At 46.6% G+C, this 24,335-nt stretch overlaps 1 protein-coding gene across 1 annotated transcript in view; it reads right to left on the bottom strand.

Annotated features, from left to right (window-relative positions):
• LOC309566025 (cocaine esterase-like) overlaps positions 1-21,631 on the bottom strand; it is a gene marked incomplete at both ends in the record, with an annotated part of 44,007 nt that extends 22,376 nt beyond the window's left edge. Inside the window, 4 exons of the mRNA XM_082271044.1 lie at positions 6,891-7,024; positions 9,724-9,862; positions 13,790-13,994; positions 21,577-21,631. Of these exons, the coding sequence (XP_082127170.1) occupies positions 6,891-7,024; positions 9,724-9,862; positions 13,790-13,994; positions 21,577-21,631 (533 nt within the window). The remainder of the gene's footprint in view (positions 1-6,890; positions 7,025-9,723; positions 9,863-13,789; positions 13,995-21,576) is intronic.
• Positions 21,632-24,335: the final 2,704 nt, after the last annotated feature.

Below are 24,335 nucleotides of genomic sequence, written 5' to 3'. Positions count from 1 at the left end.
GGGACAAGTGAAAGATATCTTTACCAAACATTGGGATGTTCTTACTAAGTCTCCTGCACTTGCTGGAATTGTGGGCCCATGTCGGCAAGCAGGGCACGTAATTTGCAGGACTCTTTGGTGCACTCAGAGTTTTGAAAAAAACCTGCATTAAACTGGTTAACTAATTTACCACCTGTGAAAGGCATGCATGCATGCGGTCACTGCCAGAACTGCAAGTACGTGGATAGGACGATTGTGCCAGTGCAGACCAAGCTAAAAGATTTATGATAAAATAATTTATCAACTGCTCCACTACCCATTTAATCTATATTCTGTAATGTTCATGTAACAAGTATTATGTTGGTAAAACCAAACGGCAACTGCAGGTCCGTATTGCTGCAGTATCAAAGGGAAGGATGATGGTAAGCCACACAGATTACATGTGAAGGGGATCTTTGTGTTTAACTTGCCAGTGCACAGAGGTAACTTAAACACGATCCTCTTGCAAAAAGAGAAAATGTGGATTTTGAAACTGGGTACGCTTGTCCCACACAGCTTAAGCACAGGATGGAATCAGCGGGTCTTTCTTGAATCATAAGATAAGATAATGGCAATATTAACCATGACAAGTTGGTTCTCTCTTTTTCTTCTAGTAGTGGGCCCACTTGATTTTTTTTTGTTATAGGTCAGCATCACTAACTCATGGCTACCTATGTATGGGATGCTATGCTCCACTTTAGGACTGGACTCCTGGACTCTTTTCTCCCTTCCCTGTTTATGTGCCTTTGATCATTTATTTTCGCCTATAGATCATTTGTTTGTTTTGACTGCTCTCCCCCCCCCCCCCGTATATACACGCAGTGCAGCCCTTTGTGTGAGAATGTGTATGGAAAAGTTAGTTGGGTGACACCTTGTGGCTATGCCAGGTATTGACAGCCAACGGATTATAAATAGATTGGTTACTTTGGCCCCACCAAACCTGATTGGGGAAAACATGTTGGTTTCCATGTCATCATGCAAGTGACGTACGTGACGTCACCACTCACAGTGGTTGCCCTGGCTTGCACAAAATTTGTGGACATCCACACAGCCTAAACCTCCATTCTCCTCTGAAAATCCTGGAGGTGAGAGCCACACCCCATATTGCCCCCTGGCGAGCGGCGGATGTACTGCAGCATTCCTATGTTTTCCCTGCTGATGTGGAAGGTGGCTTTACTTCTGAGGTCTGGGTGAGCTGCGGTCAGGATCCATTTTTGCACAATATTATATTGCATGTGTGTTGGGATGACTGTGCCCCCTTGGCTGAGGTTCAAGTGGCAACTGCCTGGCATAAGAGTGATGTGTGGTTATTAGCCACTTCAATTATTTGGCAGTTCCCACCGCTCATACTCCATTAGCCTGTACGCCTACACTTGGTCTAACAGTACATTTCCATTCTACCTAGTAGACCATTTGATGTGAGTGTTTGCAGCAGATTGGATGAGCAGCTGCAGTGGTGATGAGACAACATTGTCTTTTTAAATGTAAGCTGTAAGTGCGGTATAGTCAAAGTGTTGTCGCTTTTATTCCACTAACCCTAGGACCCTGGTTCTGTCTTTCTCTTTACAGTAAGAAAATAAGCAAAATAATAAAAAGACGTATTTTTTTAATATTTCAGCTTATTAGTCAAACAAAAAAAATCTATGAGCAGAGAATATATTTAAACAAGTTCACAAAATTAAAGTCTTCACAAACAAAGCTGATGATTAGGAGGACAAATTAATCTGGAGTTTGCATTGTCTAGAGTTGTGACGTTAACTGGTCTTTACTGACTCTTTGGTCTGGGCACCGAGGCTTCAGTGAAATCAGACCACCAAGAGGTTAATGCAATGGGGGAACCCACTGGCTAATAGGCTTGGAGGGCAGGAGGAGGTGGAGCCAAACTTGACTTAAAAGGGAGGGACGTGTCCAAGATGGCACTGGAAACGGACTTCTGATTCAGGAGCTCCGCTGGCCCCTGCTCGAATCCTTGATCTCCTTTGTACAGGAATCCTTTACACAGGCTTCTGTCTCTTTCCTTGTGTGGTGGCGCGTCAAGGTGCTGGCAAAAGGGAAGTGCGCAACTCCGGCTCGCCTTAAGACCTCATCTGGTGTGGCCTTGGCCTTACTGGAAGTCCTGCAGACGATCGCCATTCCTTCCAGCATGGCCACACAGACGGAGCCGGAAACCTCCCCTCTACCGGAGGCTGTGCACTTTACAGCACTCATGGCGGCAATTGCTGCCTGCCAGTCAGACCTCATAGCTAAAATTGACTTGCGGAATCCGACATCGGGCTTATCAGGCAGGATCTCGAATCCTTCCAAGAACTCATTGCTTCAGCGGAGCTCCAGATCTTGGATGTAAAGGACCACCAGAGGGACCACGCTGCTGACCTCTATACCCTTAAAATCAAATCCTGCGCTGAGGACATAGAAAATCTGAACCACTGGAACAATCTGCGTATACTGGACTTCCTTGAGGGAGCAGAAGGTACTAAGCCTACCAAGTTTACTGAGCAGCTGCTCACTCAGCTCTTGCTTAATGCCCAGTTTTCTTCCTTTTCTCCTTTTCCGCATGCCACCTTCCTGGCTGTCTGGGGCCCCTCTGAGGCTCCTCTACGCACATTATCTTGCTGTTGCACATTTTAAAGACCATGATCTGTTTCTGTGGGGGGCCCGAGCCCACGGTGACCTACTCTATGGCAATACTAAGCTGATGATCTTCCCTGACTATTCAGTTGAAACGCAACACCTCCACAAACACTTTGGCACGGTGCACACCAAGATGTAAGAGAAGAGGGTGAAATACAGTAAACTCTTCCTTGCATCTCCGGGTACAGGATAGGGACTTGACCAAATTTCTCACCTCACATAAGTAGCCTGTAATGCCTTATCCTTTCCTTGTTTGATGTACATTTTGTTTTACCTTGGGTGGGCAGCCCACTATACCTCAGTTTCCTTGGAACCTTGCTACCCTGCACTTGACTTCTGCTGTCGACCATCTGCTCATGTGGGTCCCTGACTGGGTCGGCTGTGGTCTATGCTGGACTTCAACACCTGCTTCTGTGTGCCACCTTAGGATGCTTTGAACTCCTGCTTTTTCCTGTGGGATTTCTACCTTATCTGGCAAGGTGCCCAAATTGGGCTGCTTCGTTGGATACATTGCTGTCACCACAGCTGACTGTTAGTTCTTCATCTGGACTTTTACTAGGTTGGTGGCTGGCTGCCCAATGGTTAGCCTATTAAAGTTTTTACCCTTGGGCGCCCTGCACCTGCCTTTATTGCAGCCACTTGAGACTCTATGGACTGTCTTCTGTTTAACTTCCTCGCTAGTTGCACATTGTGCCCACAGTTGGTAGATTTACCGTGTTCTGTGTTAGGATCTGGGCCTCTTCCAGTTTTTTGTGATGGGAGGAGGGGTGGGGGACTGGTTATTCTTACTGGGGAGCAGTGTTATTGGATTTATATGTGTAGCACCCTACAGGTAGGTGCTAGGTAAAGATATAATGGGTCTTGTCTGCCTAACAGCAGGGCTTTGATTTGTTAGATAGGGTGTCAGGGCTTCCAGATGTGCCTGCTGAAGGGAGAAGTATCCCCACTGGCTCCTGTGAGAGGCTTCTCATAGGGCAGTGTGGAAAGCCCAATCAGGGGACACATACCAGCTTGTAACTATCCCAGAAGGCTGCAAAGGATTCTGGGAGTGGGTATAAGTTTGAGGGGAAGTGCATGGCACGGTGTCTTTGGCGGGAGCAGAGTCCCAGGAAGGAGAGTGCGGCTGTCTCTCCTCCTGTCTGAGGAAGGCAGATGTCTCAGGGTGTCGCCTGAGTGTCCAGAGAGTGCTGAGTTGAGCTGAGGGGATCCGGTGTGCCGAGAGCTTGCGGAGAGAGAGAGGGGGGTCCAGTTCTAGGAAAGCCTACACAGGTCGTGAGTACTGCGGATTGCCCCTGAGGGTCTGCCTAGAGTCAGAGGGGACTGCTCCGGGAGAGGTTCTGGGATCCAGTGTCAGCTAGCTGTAAAGGGGGTACCTAGGTTGAGGACCCTGAAGTTGCAAAGGGGGTACCTAGTCAGTGGACCCTGAAGAGTTCAAGGTAAAAGGGGCACCTGCAGTCTGGGCCCTGAATTGTACAGAGCGTGCCAGTTACAGTGACAGTTATACAGAGTTCTACAATATACTACATCAAGCTGTGCCAGGCGGGGGAAAGTATTCAGTGACTTTCACAGTACAACAGTGTCAGGAGTTCTACAGTTCTCAGTCTTGGATCTACTGGACTATAAGTCGAAGATTCAACACTTCTTCTGTTATACAGAGTGTTCTCAGAGTCAGTGAGCGTTGGCTGGCGCCGGCTGGCGTCAAGAAAGTGCCAACGGGCATTTTAGGAGAAAAGTCCCAATTGTAATTAGTTTGAGCCTCAAGGAGTATACCACTCATTCCCTTCTCCCATCCCCTTTATTCCAATAAAACCTACAAACAAAGATGCCAGAGTTGTCGCTGCTTCAGTTGTCACACCCAGGGTCACAGCTCAAATGGTCTGGAGAGACTACCGGCACTAATGGCAGACCCACATCAGGCCACAGGCCTGGAAACCTTGCTACACTAACTTTTTTTTTCTCCTTCTCCTGGATGACTTAGATAAACTCCTGTGGAAGTATTCTAGATGCTGCCTAAATTCTTAGCGGTCTTGCTTGGTGCCTCTCCCATCCTGCTCTGACCCCCTACCCTCTTTACCCTCCCTCCCATCCGTGTTCCCTTCCCCCCCTCTTGTTTTTCGCTTCCTTCATTGCTCTCTTACCCTCCCCCCCCCTTTTTTTTTCCTGGTTTCTGGGTTGAAAATCTAAAGAAACTTGTTGCTCTCTTTGCTGTATCCCATTGTTTTCTATAAGAGTTAACAGCCTGCATTTACATGCTTCCTTGTCCAATTATTGATAGCTCCAGCTTGTGTACTATTGTCTTGGATGTATTCACCAAGCATACTGTACTTATGGTGTCCTTTTTTTGGCTACTGGTTCTTGCTTGTCAACTGCACATATAGTATGTATTGACCCAACTGCACATACAGTGCCTTGCGAAAGTATTCGGCCTCCTTGAGAACTTTGCAACCTTTTGCCACATTTCAGGCTTCAAACATAAAGATATAAAACTGTACTTTTTTTGTGAAGAATCAACAAGTGGGACACAATCATGAAGTGGAACGAAATGTATTGGATATTTCAAACTTTTTTAACAAATAAAAAACGGAAAAATTGGTGGGCGTGCAAAATTATTCAGCCCCCTTAAGTTAATACTTTGTAGCGCCACCTTTTGCTGCGATTACAGCTGTAAGTCGCTTGGGGTATGTCTCTATCAGTTTTGCACATCGAGAGACTGACATTTTTGTCCATGCCTCCTTGCAAAACAGCTCGAGCTCAGTGAGGTTGGATGGAGAGCGTTTGTGAACAGCAGTTTTCAGTTCTTTCCACAGATTCTCGATTGGATTCAGGTCTGGACTTTGACTTGGCCATTCTAACACCTGGATATGTTTATTTGTGAACCATTCCATTGTAGATTTTGCTTTATGTTTTGGATCATTGTCTTGTTGGAAGACAAATCTCCGTCCCAGTCTCAGGTCTTTTGCAGACTCCATCAGGTTTTCTTCCAGAATGGTGTATTTGGCTCCATCCATCTTCCCATCAATTTTAACCATCTTCCCTGTCCCTGCTGAAGAAAAGCAGGCCCAAACCACGATGCTGTCACCACCATGTTTGACAGTGGGGATGGTGTGTTCAGGGTGATGAGCTGTGTTGCTTTTACGCCAAACATAACGTTTTGCATTGTTGCCAAAAAGTTTGATTTTGGTTTCATCTGACCAGAGCACCTTCTTCCACATGTTTGGTGTGTCTCCCAGGTGGCTTGTGGCAAACTTTAAACAACACTTTTTATGGATATCTTTAAGAAATGGCTTTCTTCTTGCCACTCTTCCATAAAGGCCAGATTTGTGCAGTATACGACTGATTGTTGTCCTATGGACAGAGTCTCCCACCTCAGCTGTAGATCTCTGCAGTTCATCCACAGTGATAATGGGCCTCTTGGCTGCATCTCTGATCAGTCTTCTCCTTGTATGAGCTGAAAGTTTAGAGGGACGGCCAGGTCTTCCTAGATTTGCAGTGGTCTGATACTCCTTCCATTTCAATATTATCGCTTGCACAGTGCTCCTTGGGATGTTTAAAGCTTGGGAAATCTTTTTGTATCCAAATCCAGCTTTAAACTTCTCCACAACAGTATCTCGGACCTGCCTGGTGTGTTCCCCTATTCTTCATGATGCTCTCTGCGCTTTAAACGGACCTCTGAGACTATCACAGTGCAGGTGCATTTATACAGAGACTTGATTACACACAGGTGGATTCTATTTATTATCATTAGTCATTTAGGTCAACATTGGATCATTCAGAGATCCTCACTGAACTTCTGGAGAGAGTTTGCTGCACTGAAAGTAAAGGGGGTGAATAATTTTGCACGCCCAATTTTCAGTTTTTTTTTTGTTAACAAAGTTTGAAATATCCAATAAATTTCGTTCCACTTCATGATTGTGTCCCACTTGTTGTTGATTCTTCACAAAAAAGTACAGTTTTATATCTTTATGTTTGAAGCTTGAAATGTGGCAAAAGGTCGCAAAGTTCAAGGGGGCAGAATACTTTCGCAAGGCACTGTATAGTATGTATTGACCCAACTGCACATATAGTATGCATTGACCTTTTTTGTTCAATAAACACATTCTGTTAAAACATTCTGTTAAAAAAAAAAAAAAAAACTAAATGATAAAACTTTAAAAAGGAAAATGTTGAGATCTGCCTATAACGTCAGCTGCCTGATAATCTGGACCAATCAATTGTTTTGAGAGAGGTGTGTGGTGCATTACCTGAAGAATCCCAGAATCCCCAGACGGTACTGGACGGAAACGGTGACGACATCTTCGTAAGCACTCAGCGCAGAACCCTCAGACATCATGGCTCCTCCCATAGATAATCCGCCTCCATGAATACCCACCATCACCTGGAGAGAATCAATAAAGAGTCAATAACCTTCTGTCCTCCAGACAAGTCCCGCATATTTTCTACCAGTGCAGGGTGGATTCCCACACATCCGTACACACGTACTGAGTGCCATAGCTGTGATCTGCAAATATGGTGACATTAGCGGGAACCAACAGTGAGCTGGGCACCAAAATTCAGGTGCAACGCCACAGTGACCTGTCTGTGCCATGATATCATGATCTGCTCAGCTGGCAATGGGTGCCTGTCATTTTTTAGAAATGGATAACCTTTTATCTAAAGTATAACTCAATTCAAAACTTTTTTTATTTTACGTAGCACCCTCCTAGGTAGGTGCTAGAGAGCAGTGGCGGCCCATCCAGTGGGTGCGCGGGGGCGCCGCCCCCCCCCCCCATCCATGCATCCGGCCCCCTAATCTACATGCAGGGCACCAGGTGCACACATATTCGCTATTATCACACTGATTCTCCTCCCAGCCAATCAGGAAGTGGTTAATCCATCCCGCTGGGGGGGGGGGGTGTATTTGCCTGCTGGCCGGCCTTCTGTCCCTCTGGGGGGGGAGTGGTGGATTTGCCAAATTATCATGCACCAGCTGCCACTGCTAGAGAGTGAGTATAGTTTTGGCTCTGTCTGCCTATCAGAGGAGCAGCAGGCAAATCCTATATTGCTTTCTGCTTAACAGGGAGCAGGATCTGCGAGTTAGGTCTGCTCATGGTGCTCCGTGTGTGATTTATCTGGTCTAGGGAGTGTCCACACTGGTCCAATAGGGAGGCATATTGGACAGTTGGTGGAAACAAGGCCAATGGGTGCATAGGCTTTGAAACAGCCTCAGTGATTGGCACAGACTGATTACCTCAGTGCATTCTGCGGGTGGAGTATAAAAGCCAGTAGCACATGTGCTCGGGGTCTTTGGCTGGTGAGCAGAGTCCCAGGGGGAGGGTGACGGCTGTCTCCTCCTCTACATTGGTGGCACATGGTCACAGGCAGTCGGTGAACTAGAAGGAAGGAGCTGAACCCAGAGGTCCAGGAGAGCTGGCTAGAGGGGTTGAGACACTGGAGAACCTGGTAAAACAGTATCGTCAGTACAGGGGATCGTGTCTGAGGGCCTGACCTGTGAGGGGGCCACCCCGGAGTAGAGTAGTCAGAGGACGGGTGTCAGCTGGTGGAAGAAAAGGGGGTGCTAGGCGAGTACCCTGAAGATAGTTGCTTAATCAAGTCTTCACTACAGAGACTTAACCTCAAATTCATCTAGTGGCAAAGTAAATCTGCAGCCTAGGAGTCCTCATCAACTGAATAGTTCAATTTTGCACTATTCAGTTGGTAACGGAAACCCAGAGGGACCCAAGGAGGTGAAGAATTCAGCAGTCCTCAAGGGGGCAGTGCTACGTTTCGTTTTGGATAAAGTAATAAGGGATTAGAACCTCTGTCAGTTTTTATTGCTGTCTGTGCCCCTGTTAGGGAGATGTATCCTCTCTATTTGTCAAGTTTACCATTAACATCAAAAGTGAAAGTAAATGCAATGCCTCAAATTTGGGTTGTCCTCAGAATAGTAATAAAGGGGAAATCTTTAAATGATGACAACCAGGGATTTACTCACTTTGGAGAGATTTCTTCTCACTTCCTGTATTGGCTATGGGCCAGGAAGTGAAGGGAAATCTCCCCAATAAGACACAAATGGAAAAAAAAACTGACAGGGTTTATAACCCTCTCCTTATCTATCCAAAATGAAAAAAAAAATGTTTTTGCCTTCAGTTCTTCTTTAATCTTATTTTGCACTAAAGAGCACCTCTCATTATAAAAAAATATGAAGGCTGCCATTTTTGGTGAGAATGTGAGGTGCCAGGCTGTGTCTTTCATAGACGTGGAACAAGAATGCAGCAGTTGAAAGTCAGAATTCCTTATCGCTATAGTAAGACTGGACCACTGACACTGAAAATACTTTCATACTTAAAGTGGTTGTAAACCGCAGACATGAAATATGAACAAAAGCATGTCCCTCTAAAGTGTGTACTTGTCTCTATCCAGAGCACTAAGTGTAATTTCTGTCCGCTGCTTTGTTCCTCTGCTATCAGCATGTTACTTTTGACAAACTTTCCTGACACCGAGAGAAAAAGCCTTATAAACTCTGGACTTTGACGTGATGTAGAGAGAAGAAGAATGCAGATAAACAGGTACAACTTATGTAGCAGGATTTGTATCATCTCGGTGTATCACTTGAGGCCAGTCACTTCACTGAGTATATGTAAGGGTTTACAACCACTTTAACTATGGCATCATGTGACAGCCAAGCAGCTTGCATCCTTAGTGGGAGAACTAATCAATAGCAACCTCCCTTTGATGACAGGTTCCCTTTAAACTGACACCATATTCAATATCAGCTTGACAGCTAAAACTTTGCCTACGCCGGTTCCTAAAATAGTAGAATTAAAGGTACAGACCCTCGTTTGTAATCTCTAGGGGTGTTCGGTTTACTGCAGCTTTGACAGTTTCGTGTTTCAGGCAGGTAGATTCAGGGAGGTGGACATGTGACCACACAGAAATGCCTGCTGGATGCTACAAGCTGTCAGAGTCATGAACAAAGGAAATATTGTACAGATCTACATGGGCCATCACAACAGCTCGATAAATTGTTTTCTGCCTACTGATGCCTTCTACAATCCAACAATATCTCCCATAATCTGCGGCACCTCTGGGACTCACCGGTAGTTTGGCGTCCTGTTTGCGGTCAGCCGGAGTGAAGACATTGAGATACAGGCAGTCCTCAGATGTGGGAGGGAGCTTGGTTTTGGCTTTGACCAGATCTATAAAAAGTTTCATCCCTTCCATGTTCTGCAGACACCTGAAAGAGAAAATCTGGATATTAAATCGCTTCCATACCGGGCCAATTCTGGCTTCCTTTCTCCTCTCCTACGTGTAAAAATCATCTTTTTTTTTTTTGCTAGAAAATTACTCAGAACCCCCAAACATTATATATGACATTATCAGAGACCCTAGGGAATAAAATGGCAGGCATTGCAATTTTTCCCTTTTTTTTCCACTCGGTTTTCAAACACAATTTATTTGGCAAAAAAACACTTTCATGAAAAAAAAAAAATGTAAAGTTAGCCCAATTTTTTTGTATAGTGTGAAAGATGATGTTACGCCGAGTAAATAGATACCCAACATGTCATGCTTTAAAATTGCGCACTGAAAACAAGAAACAAACAGAGAGCGCCCCGGCCTAGTGCATTATCCTCAAAGTAATGAACTTTAATAAGGTAAAAGAAAGGTACCCACAAACGAATGTTTGGTACAGGCATATCTCATAAAAGGACTCATGTGTCTGCATATATATATAGAAAAAACAAGGGCAACAAAGAGAAGAAATTACCCATCTATCATCCATTTTCTCAGTGAGGATCAGTAGGTAGATTCCTTGCTGAGCAGGAGGATTTGCTGGCCGAGTCTGCCCCGTGAGAAAGGGATCTTATCTATTTCTGTACCTTTTTAGAGAACACATCCCCGCACTTCTTTCCTTGCCTAGAAAATAATGAGGTTTGCCCCACCAGCAGCCTCTGGGATACCTGCCCCTTCCATCCCAGGCAGGCCCAGGTGCTGCGCCATGTCATTAAGCAGCCAGCTGTCTCATACAGTAAACCCCCCTCCATTGCGGGGGTTACGTTCCGGACCCAGCCGCGAAAAGTGAAAATCCGCGAAATAGAAAAACCCTATTAAAATGCATTGTAGGCATATTTTTTTTACTGTCACTGTACGTGTAAAAGCATTTTAAGGTCTTTAAACACACTTTTAAAACAATAGAAACTCATTTAAACACATAAAAGATACTGAGTGACATAGCAAGAGCTATGGAAAACACAAAAATATTTAATTTCTAATGATTTATATAGTAAAATAACATTCCAAAAAAAAAAATGCAAAATACCGGGACCGCAAAAACTGAACCGCGATGGAGCGGGGGTTTACTGCGCTGGTTTTTGTGACCAGGCCTCCAATGATGCACATTAGGAGGCCGGCTGCAAGAAACCAGAAAAGACAGGCAGCCTACCAATGCCATCACAAAAGAAAATGGCAGCACAGGATCCAATGCACTGCAGAAGTGCCACGGATCCCTAAGGCTCCATGTACACGGGATGCTGGAAATGGCCATTTAGGAGCAGTTGGGCGTTTTTTTCAGAAGCCCCTGAACGCAGCTCCATGTTATCTTATCTGTCCATGTACACCAGGTCGTTTACAGTCATTTGCAGGCAGTTGTGTTCAGGGACTTTTTTTAGAACGCAATTATTTGCGTTAGAACGTGTGTGTTTCCCGGCGTTTCAAACGCAAAAACGCGACCGAACGCGTCCGAACGCGATGACCCGCGTTTAGCGTTCGCGTTTTTCCATTTTAAAGGGGAATCATTTTTTTGACCTCTAGGAACGGTTCTAAATGCAAACGCCCGCAAACGCCCGCTAAACGCGGGTACAAACGCGACCGAACGGACGTTTCAAACGTCCTAAAAATTCCAGCATTCAAAGGGACTTTTAACAACGTCCCGTGTACATAGACCCTAAAGGACAAGCTGGGTTGCTGGACAAGAGAGTATGATTAGGGTAAGTTCAGAGAGAAAACATGGGCCTGGGGGAGAGGGGGGGTTCTTTTAAAAAAGAAAAAAAAAAGAAGGAAGAAAGTATTCTCAAGTCTAATTCATCACATTAATTATAAAAGGATTATCCCTCATTTCAGGTAAGTGGGCAGAGCCATGTAAATCATCATTATGCACCCTATTGGCAAGATGCACCTCCAGAACCGCTGACATATAGTCCAAATATAATAATATAGAGCCATTTAGTCTAAACTGCAGTCAGAGGTTTCAGGCTTGTTGGCCATCAGTGCAGTGAATGGAGACCATGACTTCTATGGAGGAGGGCTTGGAACCCAACAAGACAATATAACTATACAGATTATAGTAAGAAGGAAGTAAAACAGTCAAAAAGGCCTCCAAGCGAATCAGTGCGTAGCACAGTAAAGTCTTCCTACAACAGAAGGTATTCACAAGTCTTACTGATTTGGTTGAAGGGATTTTTTAAAGTTTTAGTCCCCTTTGCCCATAACCTGTAAGGCTAAACTGACCGGATTCCTAAAGGTGACAATGATGGCGGTGGACCATCCCAGGGTAATGTTTGTCGATGGGCTGTTTGTAGTCTCCAATAGGGGTACATATACCAGGGTAACAACTAGAAGACAGTTGGGTTTTGGTGGGCCCCCTTGCCGGCCAAGTGGTAGATGCCGGCGGGGATTCCTATCCCCCTCCATTTGGGTGGGTGTCGCTGGACTACCCTCCACACGAACTCTTGTTTACAGCAATGCTGCACATGAATGAATAAGTATGGAAGATAAGACAACATACGAACCCAGGTTACATTATATGTTTATGCTTTATGATAGTATGTTTTACACAAGGTTGTTCCCTGTACTACGTAGTCCACATTTCTATTACTATCATGCAAATGTTTGTAGCATTGTTATTCCTTGTTCATGGCATACCTTTAACCACTTGCCGTCTGCGTACGGTAATAGTACTGCGGCAAAGTGGCTTGTTATCGTCTGACGACGTAGATCTACGTCATCAGACACTCCCCTTTCTCGGCGGTGCGCGCGCGCCACCGGAGGCTCGCTCCCGCTGTATTCAGTCACAGCGGGAGTCGGGCCAGGGGAGGAGCAGCGGCGATCGCCGCTGCTCTTCCCCGATCGTCGGGGATCTAGTGTGGAGATCCGCCCGCTTGTGTAAACACAAGCGGGCGGATCTCCTAAGTGACAGGCAGGGTCAGATTGCAGGGTTCAGCATAGCTGAACCCTGGATCTGTCCTTGTGTCACTCAGTCACCTCCCCCCACACATGTCAGTAAGCACCAGGCATACATTAACCCCTCCCTCTCCAATAAAATTAACCCCTTCCCTGCCAGTGTCATTTTTACAGTAACAGTGCATATATATAGCACTGATTACTGCAGTAATGTCACTGGTAACCCCAAAAGTGTCAAAAATGTCAGTCAAGGGTCCGATCTGTCCGCCGTAATGTCGCAGTCCCGCAAAAAAAAATCGCAGATCGCCGCCATTACTCGTTAAAAAAAAAAACACCAAAAATGACAGAAATCTTTCCCTTAGTTAGTAAACGCAATAACTTTTGCGCAAACCAATCAAAATACGCTTATTGTGAATTTTTTTACCAAACATAGGTAGCAGAAAACAAATTGGCCAAAAATTTTAAAAAATTTTGATTTTTACATTTTTTGGGGGGGTATTTCATATAAAAAAATGTGAAAAATATTGTTTTTTCAAAATTTACGCTCTTTTTTTGTTTATAGCGCAAAAAGTAAAAATCGCACAGGTGATCAAATACCACCAAAAGAAAGCTCTGTTTGTGGGAAGAAAAGGACGTCAATTTCGTTTGGGTATGGCGTCGCACAACCGCGCAATTGTCAGTAAAAAGTCGCACAGTGCCGAATCGCAAAAATTGGCTTAGACGTAAGACAGCAAAATCCTCTAGTGGTAAAGTGGTTAAATAAAGAATTAAAAAAAAAAAAAATAACAGGAAGTTCTCATACAAGAATCATCAGGGATTATTTTAATGAAAGCTGCAGATTTAAATAGATTTATAACATTTAAAATGACAATAACCAATTAGCGATTGGGTTTACGTCTACTTTTATTATCATTCATCTTTAGACAGTCGGTGACCATTAGCAGCACCTGGCCAATCATCTCTTTTCTTCTCCCACCATACTTACATGGGAGGCTGTTCGGTGGCCTCTCTCACCCCATTCCAGCTTTCTGGGGGTCCTGATGCTGCAAAACGTAGCGGTCCCACCGGAGGCTTAGCGAACGGGACCCCATAGAAGGCGTGCACCTTTCTGTCCGTCTCTTTGACCTTCACTGTTTTTCCAAGCAGTTTGCCATACCGCGTGTCCAGCAGGGGCCTTCCATCCTCCTCGCCTCCTGCCATCAAAGCAAAGACATAATTCACTGAGTGATATCGCTGTGCAAAGAAAGGAGCAGGAAAATGGCGGCTTAGTGTGAGCGAGGGGGAACATTCTCAGATTTACACATTGCAAGGAGATGAGAATCCCACATAAAAAGTCCTCAATTTGCTGCTTTTCCCATTCATCACTAAACAACAGCTAAGAGATAGGAAGACAAGACCGATGGCTGTTGCATGATGGGAGCAGAATATTTATTTTTTTGCTGGTTCAGATCTGTGACATCCTGAAGTGGAGTATGGGGGAAAAAAATGTAATTTTTGCACACGTACCCGGCAGTTGGAGGATTTGAACGGTATATCATTTTTGTTTTCCTTACAAAAAGAGTTCCTCCAGTGATCTGTGTGCACTCAGAGCCCCTCCATCACTCACATGGCGTGGATCGGATCTCAGTGTTTGCGCTCAGCTATGGCCCAGCCCAGCCTCACCTTGGTCTCACTGCCAGGTTATATGTACATAGATATCCTCTGCACAGATCTCACCAAACATTCCAAAGGTCTGCAGTGCCATTAACCCACATTTATACACAGAACAAAATTATAAATACGCAACACTTTTTGTCCCCATTTTTCATGAGCGGAACTCAAAGATCTAAAACTTTTTCTATGTACACAAAAGGCCTATTTCTCTCAAATATTGTTCACAAATCTGTCTAAATCTGTGTTAGTGATCACTTCTCCTTTGCCGAGATAAACCATCCACCTCACAGGTGTGGCATATCAAGATGCTGATTAGTCAGCATGATTATTGCACAGGTGTGCCTTAGGTTGGCCACAATAAAAGGCCACTCTAAGGGCTCTTTCACACACACCGATCTGCTGGACGGATGAAAGATAGGGTTTCCATCCGTCCAGATTTGACGGTTCAATCGGATTGCAGCGGACATGTCTCCGCTGACATCCGATGCCCCATAGAGATGCATGGGGGGGACCGTTCAGATCCGCCAAAAAACGGACTGTGTAAAAGGGGCCTAGTGCGAAGTTGCTGGATATTGACAGGACCTGGAACAAGCTGTCATATACGCCGATCCGACCAGAACATCCCAAACATGCTCAATGGGTGACATGTCCGGTGAGTATGCTGGCCGTGCAAGAAGTAGGATGTTTTCAGTTTCCAGGAATTGTGTACAGATCCTTGCAACATGGGGCCGTGCATTATCATGCTGCAACATGAGGTGAAGGTCGTGGATGAATGGCACAATGGGCTTCAGGATCTCATCACAGTATCTCTGTGCATTCAGAATGCCATCAATAAAAGGCACCTGTTTGTTGCCCATAACATACACCAGCCCATACCATAACCCCCCGCCACCATAGGCCACTCGATCCACAACGTTGACATTAGCAAACCTCTCACCCACAAGACACCATACACGCTGTCTGCCATCTGCCTTGTGAGAACACCTCTCCAAAGTGCCAGACGCCATAGAATGTGAGCATTTGCCCACACAAATCAGTTACGACGACGAACTGCAGTTAGGTCAAGACCCAGATGAGGACGACGAACATGCAGATGAGCTTCCCTGAGATGGTTTCTGACAGTTTGTGCAGAAGTTCTTTGGTTATGCAAACCGATTATTGCAGTAGCTGTCCAGGTTGCTGGTCTCAGACGATCTTGGAGGTGAAGATGCTGGATGTGGAGGTCCTGGGCTGGTGTGGTTATACGTGGTCTGCGGTTGTGAGGCCGATTGGATGTGCTGCCTAATTCTCTGAAAGGCCTTTGGAGACGGCTTATGGTAGAGAAATGAACATTCAATTCATGGGCAACAGCTTTGGTGGCAGGGGCGCCGCCCCCCCTATCCATGCATCCGGCCCCCTAATCTACATGCAGGGCGCCGGACGCATGGATTCCAATAGGGGATTTATGTTTTTTTTTTTTAAACCACGTGATTAGAGCCAGAGGCTCTAATAGGCTTCAAAAAAGGGTGGGCTTGAGGTGCAGAGCTCTGCGCCTTGAGCCCACCCATTTGTGTGACAATAGCGAATGAATATTTGCTATTATCACACTGACTCTCCTCCCAGCAAATCAGGAAGAGGGTTGTGAGACCCCTTTCCCGATTGGCCAAAAGGAGAAGCGATCTTACAGGCCAGTGTCCAGGAAGGGGCAGAAGAGACACGGCTGGAGGAGAAGGACAGCGGCTCAGCCATCCAGCACTCCCTGGCTCGGAGAGGAGGAGGTAAGGAGGCAGACCGTTGGGGGGGGGGGGGGGGGGGGGAACATGTCGCCTGCCAACTGACTGACCGACAGACCGACCCCTGGGGTGGGTGCGCATTGGTTTGCCCCCCTCCCCTGAATTACCGAGCACCAGCCGCAGCTGTCTGGTGGACAAAACTCAAAACTTTCGACTGTGGCATTGTGCTGTGTGATAAAACTGCACATTTTAGAGTGGCCTTTTATTGTGGCCAGCCTAAGGCACACCTGTGCAATAATCATGCTGTCTAATCAGCATCTTGATATGTCACACCTGTGAGATGGATGGATTATCTCAGCAAAGGAGAAGTGCTCACTAACACAGATTTAGACAGATTTGTGAACAATATTTGAGAGAAATAGGCCTTTTGTGTACATAGAAGAAGTCTTAGATCTTTGAAAAATGGGGGGCAAAAACAAAAGTGTTGCGCTTATAATTTTGTTCAGTGTAGATCTGTAGATAGGAGAGGTACATACAGGGGACAGAAAAATAGAAACCCGCTACCAGGACAACATTTGGCACTGCTGAGCCTTGGCATGCATGTGAAAGTTGCACAATGTTGAGGATTGTACCTGTTCAATGTTTGTTCAAATGATGCGTCACAGATCTCTCTGATCCAACACGGTCCTCACGGGGACCGGTCAACCCTCACTCTGCAGAACAATGACCAGTTAGCAGCACATTAGCTCTGCAGGAGAATGGGGCATCAACCTAATAATATTAATAATAACTATTTGGTGGCAAAAGAGTACATTGCAATACAGCAGTGGCGGCTGGTGCGTTGGGGACGCCGGACGCATGGAATTCAATGGGGTTTTTTTTTTTTTAATCACCTGATTAGAGCCAGAGGCTCTAATAGGCTTCAGAAAAGGGTGGACCCGGGGCACACAATGAGCCCACCCATTGTGTGACAACAGCGAATGAAAATTCGCTTTTGTCACACGGATCCTCCTCCTGGCCAATCAGGAAGCGGGTCCGAGACCCGCTTCCTGATTGGCCGAAAGGCAAAAACCATGCCATTGGCCGAGGAGGAGGCGGGAGGACTCGAGCAGACGCCGGGGGACTGAGAAGCCGCCGCTGCAGCTAAGTGCACTGGTCTGTCTGCATTGAAGGGGCACGGTACGCTGGTCTGTCTGCATTGAAGGGGGCAAGCTGCGCTGGTCTCTCTGCATTGAAGGGGGCACGCTGGTCTCTCTGCATTGAAAGGGGGCACGCTGGTCTCTCTGCATTGAAGGGGGCATGCTGGTCTCTCTGCATTGAAAGGGGGCACGCTGGTCTCTCTGCATTGACAGGGGGCACGCTGGTCTCTCTGCATTGACAGGGGGCACACTGGTCATTCTGCATTGAAAGGGGGCACGCTGGTCTGTCTGCATTGAACGGGGGCACGCTGGTCTCTCTGCATTTAGAGGGGGCATGCTGGTCATTCTGCATTGAAAGGGGGCACGCTGATCTGTCTGCATTGAAAGGGGGCATGCTGGTCTCTCTGCATTGAAGGGGGCACGGCATGCTAGTCTGTCTGCATTGAAAGGGGGCACGCTGGTCTGTCTGCATTGAAGGGTGCACAGCACACTGGTCTGTCTGCTTTGAAAGGGGGCACGCTGGTTTGTCTGCATTGAAAGGGGGCACGCTGGTCACTCTGCATTGAAAGGGGGCACGCTGGTCACTCTGCATTGAAAGGGGACACGCTGGTCACTCTGCATTGAAAGGGGCACGGCACACTGGTCACTCTGCATTGAAAGGGGCACGGCACGTTGGTCACTCTGCATTGAAAGGGGCACGGCACGATGGTCACTCTGCATTGAAGGGGGCACAGTATACCTTAATTACTGAAGGCCCCTTTCACACATTTGTGATCTCAAAGTCAGCATTTTTTGCCACAAAGCAATGCCTATTACATTTTTCTGTTTGCGCTCCCCCCCCAAAAAAAAAATTTTGAGCACCAGCCGCCACTGCAATACAGAGAACTAACACGCCCTCCGTATGTATTTAGTGGCAGTCAGTGTAACCCTCCCCGTATGTATGTAGTGGCAGTCAGTGTGCCCCCCATATGTATGTAGTGGCAGCCAGTGTGCCCCCTCCCCATATTTATGTAGTGGCAGTTAGTGTGGCCCCCCCCTGGTGTGTATGTAGTGGCACTCAGTGTGCCCCCACCCGGTATGTATGTAGTGGCAGTCAGTGTGCCCCCCCCCCCCGTATGTAGGTAGTGGCAGTCAGTGTGCCCCCCGTATGTATGTCGTGGCAGTCAGTGTGCCCCCCCATATGTATGTAGTGGCAGTCAGTGTGCCCCCCCATATGTATGTAGTGGCAGTCAATGTCCCCCCCCCATATGTATGTAGTGGCAGTCAGTGTGCCCCTCCGTATGTAGACGCAGCCAGTGTGCCCCCTCCCCATATTAGTGGCAGTTAGTGTGCCCCCCCCAGTGTGTATGTAGTGGCAGTCAGTGTGCCCCCACCCGGTATCAATGTAGTGGCAGTCAGTGTGCCCCCACCCAGTATGTATGTAGTGGCACTCAGTATACCCCCCCTCCCCCTGTATGAATGTAGTGCCAGTCAGTGTGCCCCCTCCCCATATGTATGAAGTGTCGGTCAGTGTGCCCCCCATATGTATGTAGTAGCAGTCAGTGTGCCCACTCGTATGTATGTAGTGGCAGTCAGTGTGCCCCCCTCGTACCTATGTAGTGGCAGTCAGTGTCTCCCCCTGTATGTAGTAGCAGTCAGTGTGACCTCCTGTATGTAGTAGCAGTCAGTGTGCCCTCCTGTATGTAGTGGCAGTCAGTGTGCCCCTCTGTATGTAGTGACAGTCAGTGTGCCCCACTGTATGTAGTGGCAGTCAGTGTGCCGCTCTGTATGTAGTGGCAGTCAGTGTGCCCCCTGTATGTAGTGGCAGTCAGTGTGCCCCACTGTATGTAGTGGCAGTCAGTGTGCCCCCTGTATGTAGTGGCAGTCAGTGTGCCACCTGTATGTAGTGGCAGTCAGTGTGCCTCACTGTATATAGTAGCAGTCAGTGTGCCCCCCTGTATGTAGTAGCATTCAGTGTGCCCCCTTGTATGTAGTATCATTTAGTGTGGCCCTTTGTATGAAGTGGCAGTCAGTGTGCCCCCTTGTATGTAATAGCAGTCAGTGTGCCCCTCTGTATGTAGTGGGAGTCAGTGTGCCCCCTGTATGTAGTGGCAGTCAGCGTGCCCCCTGTATGTAGTGGCAGTCAGCGTGCCCCCTGTATAAAGTAGCAGTCAGTGTGCCCCTCTGTATGTAATGGCAGTCAGTGTGCCCCTCTGTATGTAGTGGGAGTCAATGTGCCCCCTGGATGTAGTGGCAGTCAGTGTGCCCCTCCGTATGTAGACGCAGCCAGTGTGCCCCCTCCCCATATTAGTGGCAGTTAGTGTGCCCCCCCCCGTGTGTATGTAGTGGCAGTCAGTGTGCCCCCACCCGGTATCAATGTAGTGGCAGTCAGTGTGCCCCCACCCAGTATGTATGTAGTGGCACTCAGTATACCCCCCCTCCTCCTGTATGAATGTAGTGCCAGTCAGTGTGCCCCCCCCCATATGTATGAAGCGTCGGTCAGTGTGCCCCCCATATGTATGTAGTAGCAGTCAGTGTGCCCACTCGTATGTATGTAGTGGCAGTCAGTGTGCCCCCCTCGTACCTATGTAGTGGCAGTCAGTGTCTCCCCCTGTATGTAGTAGCAGTCAGTGTGCCCCCCTGTATGTAGTAGCAGTCAGTGTGCCCTCCTGTATGTAGTGGCAGTCAGTGTGCCCCTCTGTATGTAGTGACAGTCAGTGTGCCCCACTGTATGTAGTGGCAGTCAGTGTGCCGCTCTGTATGTAGTGGCAGTCAGTGTGCCCCACTGTATGTAGTGGCAGTCAGTGTGCCCCCTGTATGTAGTGGCAGTCAGTGTGCCCCCTGTATGTAGTGGCAGTCAGTGTGCCACCTGTATGTAGTGGCATTCAGTGTGCCCCACTGTATATAGTAGCAGTCAGTGTGCCCCCCTGTATGTAGTAGCATTCAGTGTGCCCCCTTGTATGTAGTAGCATTCAGTGTGCCCCTTTGTATGTAGTGGCAGTCAGTGTGCCCCCTTGTATGTAATAGCAGTCAGTGTGCCCCTCTGTATGTAGTGGGAGTCAGTGTGCCCCCTGTATGTAGTGGCAGTCAGCATGCCCCCTGTATAAAGTAGCAGTCAGTGTGCCCCTCTGTATGTAGTGACAGTCAGTGTGCCCCTCTGTATGTAGTGGGAGTCAGTGTGCCCCCTGGATGTAGTGGCAGTCAGCGTGCCCCCTGTATAAAGTAGCAGTCAGTGTGCCCCTCTGTATGTAGTAGCAGTCAGTGTGCCGCTCTGTATATAGTAGCAGTCAGTGTGCCCCTCTGTATGTAGTGGCAGTCAGTGTGCCCCCTGGATGTAGTGGCAGTCAGCGTGCCCCCTGTATAAAGTAGCAGTCAGTGTGCCCCTCTGTATGTAGTAGCAGTCAGTGTGCCCCTCTGTATGTAGTAGCAGTCAGTGTGCCCCTCTGTATGTAGTGGCTGTCAGTGTGCCCCCTTGTATGTAGTAGCAGTCAGTGTGCCCCCTTGTATGTAATAGCAGTCATTGTGCCCCTCTGTATGTAGTGGGAGTCAGTGTGCCCCCTGGATGTAGTGGCAGTCAGCGTGCCCCCTGTATAAAGTAGCAGTCAGTATGCCCCTCTGTATGTAGTAGCAGTCAGTGTGCCGCTCTGTATATAGTAGCAGTCAGTGTGCCCCTCTGTATGTAGTGGCAGTCAGTGTGCCCCTCTGTATGTAGTGGGAGTCAGTGTGCCCCCTGGATATAGTGGCAGTCAGCGTGCCCCCTGTATAAAGTAGCAGTCAGTGTGCCCCTCTGTATGTAGTAGCAGTCAGTGTGCCCCCTTGTATGTAGTGGCAGTCAGTGTGCCCCCTTGTATGTAGTAGCAGTCAGTGTGCCCCCTTGTATGTAATAGCAGTCATTGTGCCCCTCTGTATGTAGTGGCAGTCATTGTGCCCCCTGTATAAAGTAGCAGTCAGTGTGCCCCCTGTATGTAGTAGCAGTCATTGTGCCCCTCTGTATGTAGTGGCAGTCATTGTGCCCCCTGTATAAAGTAGCAGTCAGTGTGCCCCCTGTATGTAGTAGCAGTCAGTGTGCCCCTCTGTATGTAGTGGAAGTCAGTGTGCCCCCTGGATGTAGTGGCAGTCAGCGTGCCCCCTGTATAAAGTAGCAGTCAGTGTGCCCCCTGTATGTAGTAGCAGTCAGTGTGCCCCCTGGATGTAGTGGCAGTCAGCGTGCCCCCTGTATAAAGTAGCAGTCAGCGTGCCCCCTGTATGTAGTAGCAGTCAGTGTGCCCCTCTGTATGTAGTGCTCTCACCTGCACACAGGCCGGCCAGTAGCAGGCAGCACAGCACAGCTCCTTTACTCCTCATCTCGCTCTGGAGTGACAGCTTCAGATGCAGAGAGTTACATAGGGAGGGGGCTGGACTGGTCCTGGCTGCTGATTGGCCACAGCGGCTTTCATTGAAGAAATGATGGAAAGTTTTTACATTGCCCAGGCTGGAGGAGGAGGACCTGCCACTATCTGTGAGATCTCTCTGCTGACCTGCTAAACCCTGACATTCCTCTCTCCTATATACATTCACTGGACACTTTATTAGTTACATCTGTTCAATTGCTTGGTAACACAAACTGATAATCAGACAATCACATGGCAGCAACTCAATGCATTTAGGCATCTAGATGTAGTGAAGACGACTTGCTGAAGCCCAAACTGAGCATCAGAATGAAGAAGAAAGGGGATTTAAGTGACTTTGAACGTGGCATGGTTGTTGATTCCAGACGGGCTGGTCTGAGTATTTTAAAAACTGCTGATATCCTGGGATTTTCACACGCAACCATCTCTCGGGTGTACAGAGAATGGTCCGAAAAAAAGAAAATATCAAGTGAGTGGCAGTTGTGTGGAGAAAAATACCTTGCTGATGTCAGAGGTCAGAGGAGAATGGGCACAGAACGGTTTGAGATGATAAAAAGGCAACAGTAACTCAAATAACCACTCATTACAACCAAGGTATGCAGAATACCATCTCTGAATGCACAACACAACGAACCTTGAAGCAGATGGGCTACAGCAGCAGAAGACCACACTGGGTGCCACTCCTGTCAGCTAAGAACAGGAAACTGAGGCTACAATTGGCATAGGATCACCAACATTGGACAAAAGAAGATTGGAAAAACGTTGCCTGGCCTGTCCGATTTCAGATGTGACATTCAGATGGAAGGGTCAGAATCTGGCATAAGCAACAAAAACATGGATCCATCCTGCCTTGCATCAACAGGTTAGGCTGGTGGTGGTGGTGTAATTTTGTGGGGGATATTTTCTTGGGAAATTTGGGTCCCTCAGTACCAATTGAGCATCGTTTAAACGCTACGGCCTAACTGAGTATTGTCGCTGACCATGTCCATCCCTTTATGACTACAGTGTACCCATCTTGATGGCTCCTTCCAGCAGGATAATGCACCATGTCACAAAGCTCAAACCATCTCACCACTGGTTTCTTCAACATGACAATGAGGTCACTGTACTCCAATCTCACCAGATCACATCCAATAGATCACCTTTAGGATGTACTGGAACTGGAGATTCCCATCATGGATGTGCAGCCGACAAATCTGCAGCAACTGCGTGCGTGATGCTTTCATGTCACTATGGAGCAAAATTTCTGAAGAATGTTTCCAACATCTTGTAGAATCTATGCCACCAAGAATGAAGGCAGTTCTGTAAGGCAAAAGGTGGTCCAACCTGGTCCTAGCCAGGTGTACCTAATAAAGTGGCCGGTAAGTGTAAGGCTGGATAAACTCTAAACAACTTTTGTTGTTAGATTTCTGTAGCAATACCCCCTTGGGGGCTGCTGGGTAATAGAACTTCCTCTGCACTCCGTAGACCCTGAGAAACCTCCGACACTCTTGGCACTACAGTATCTGTGTAGTAATTCTCTTGACACTCAAATACCAGTGTAACTGTTTACCAGAGATGTATAGTAACGAAGTAGAACTACTTAAGTACTGTACTTAAATACCGAAATGCGGTATCTGTACTTTCCTAGAGTAGAATTTTTTTCTCCTACTTCTACTTTTACTTCACTACATTTTTTCAATGATTTCGATACTTCTACTCAAGTATTTTTTTTTTTGTGCTGCATAGTTACTCGTTACTTTTAAAAAAATACCACTGTCAGAACAGTAGATGGCAGGTTGCATAAAGCTCAAAAAAATGTGTATAATGTCATTTGTAAATCAGCGCATACGAAAATAAAGGCTGTGTATAATAAAAGCTGCTATACCAAATCTTTCCAATAAAAAGAAAATATTAAACAAACAAATAAATGGTGCTACAGCACTTAAAGTGCATCAAGAAACTACTAACAAACACAGGTTAATCATTTGAATAAATCATTTGAAATAATAAAAAACAATATGATGTTCAAACTTTTGACTTCTTTCTTTAATAACTACATAACACAGTACTTGTACTTCTACTTTCAGTACTTGAGTAGAATTTTTTTTTCAAAACTACTGGTACTTTTTACTTTTAGTACTTAAGTAGCAAATTTTTTGAAAAAACTACTTGCAATACTTAAGTAAAAAAAATGTTGAATACTTTAGTACTTCTACTTAAGTAACTTTTTCTGCGAGCACTTCCACTTCTACTCAAGTCACTTTTTGATTGAGCACTTGTACTTTTACTCAAGTAGAAATTTCGAGTACTTTATACAAGTCTGCTGTTTACTGGAACAAATCAATTGCAACGGAACAGGTACAAGAATAAAGCACCAGAATATGTAATCACAGAAATAGGGTGTTAGTCTCTCAAATCCCAATGACACACGTGGGACTTGGGGGACAAAAACCAGCCCAGATCAAACACTTAGCAATATATACTTATATATATATATATATATATATATATATATTTATAGCAAGTGAGAGTGACTGCAATGTAATATTGTGGTATCCACTACAAAGCAACTTAGACTTGATATCCTCCGCTATAGTCTGTTGCTTCCTTTTTAGCTAACAGAATCAGTCTAGATAACTGGCATAAACACGTTAGAACTGGGGGCCCCCTTTAGGATT

Source organism: Pelophylax lessonae (assembly GCF_965119305.1).
Source record: "Pelophylax lessonae genome assembly, chromosome: 10".
Lineage (NCBI taxonomy): Eukaryota > Metazoa > Chordata > Amphibia > Anura > Ranidae > Pelophylax > Pelophylax lessonae.
Note: the sequence above shows the minus strand (reverse complement) of the source record. Positions and strands in the feature narration are given on the sequence as shown.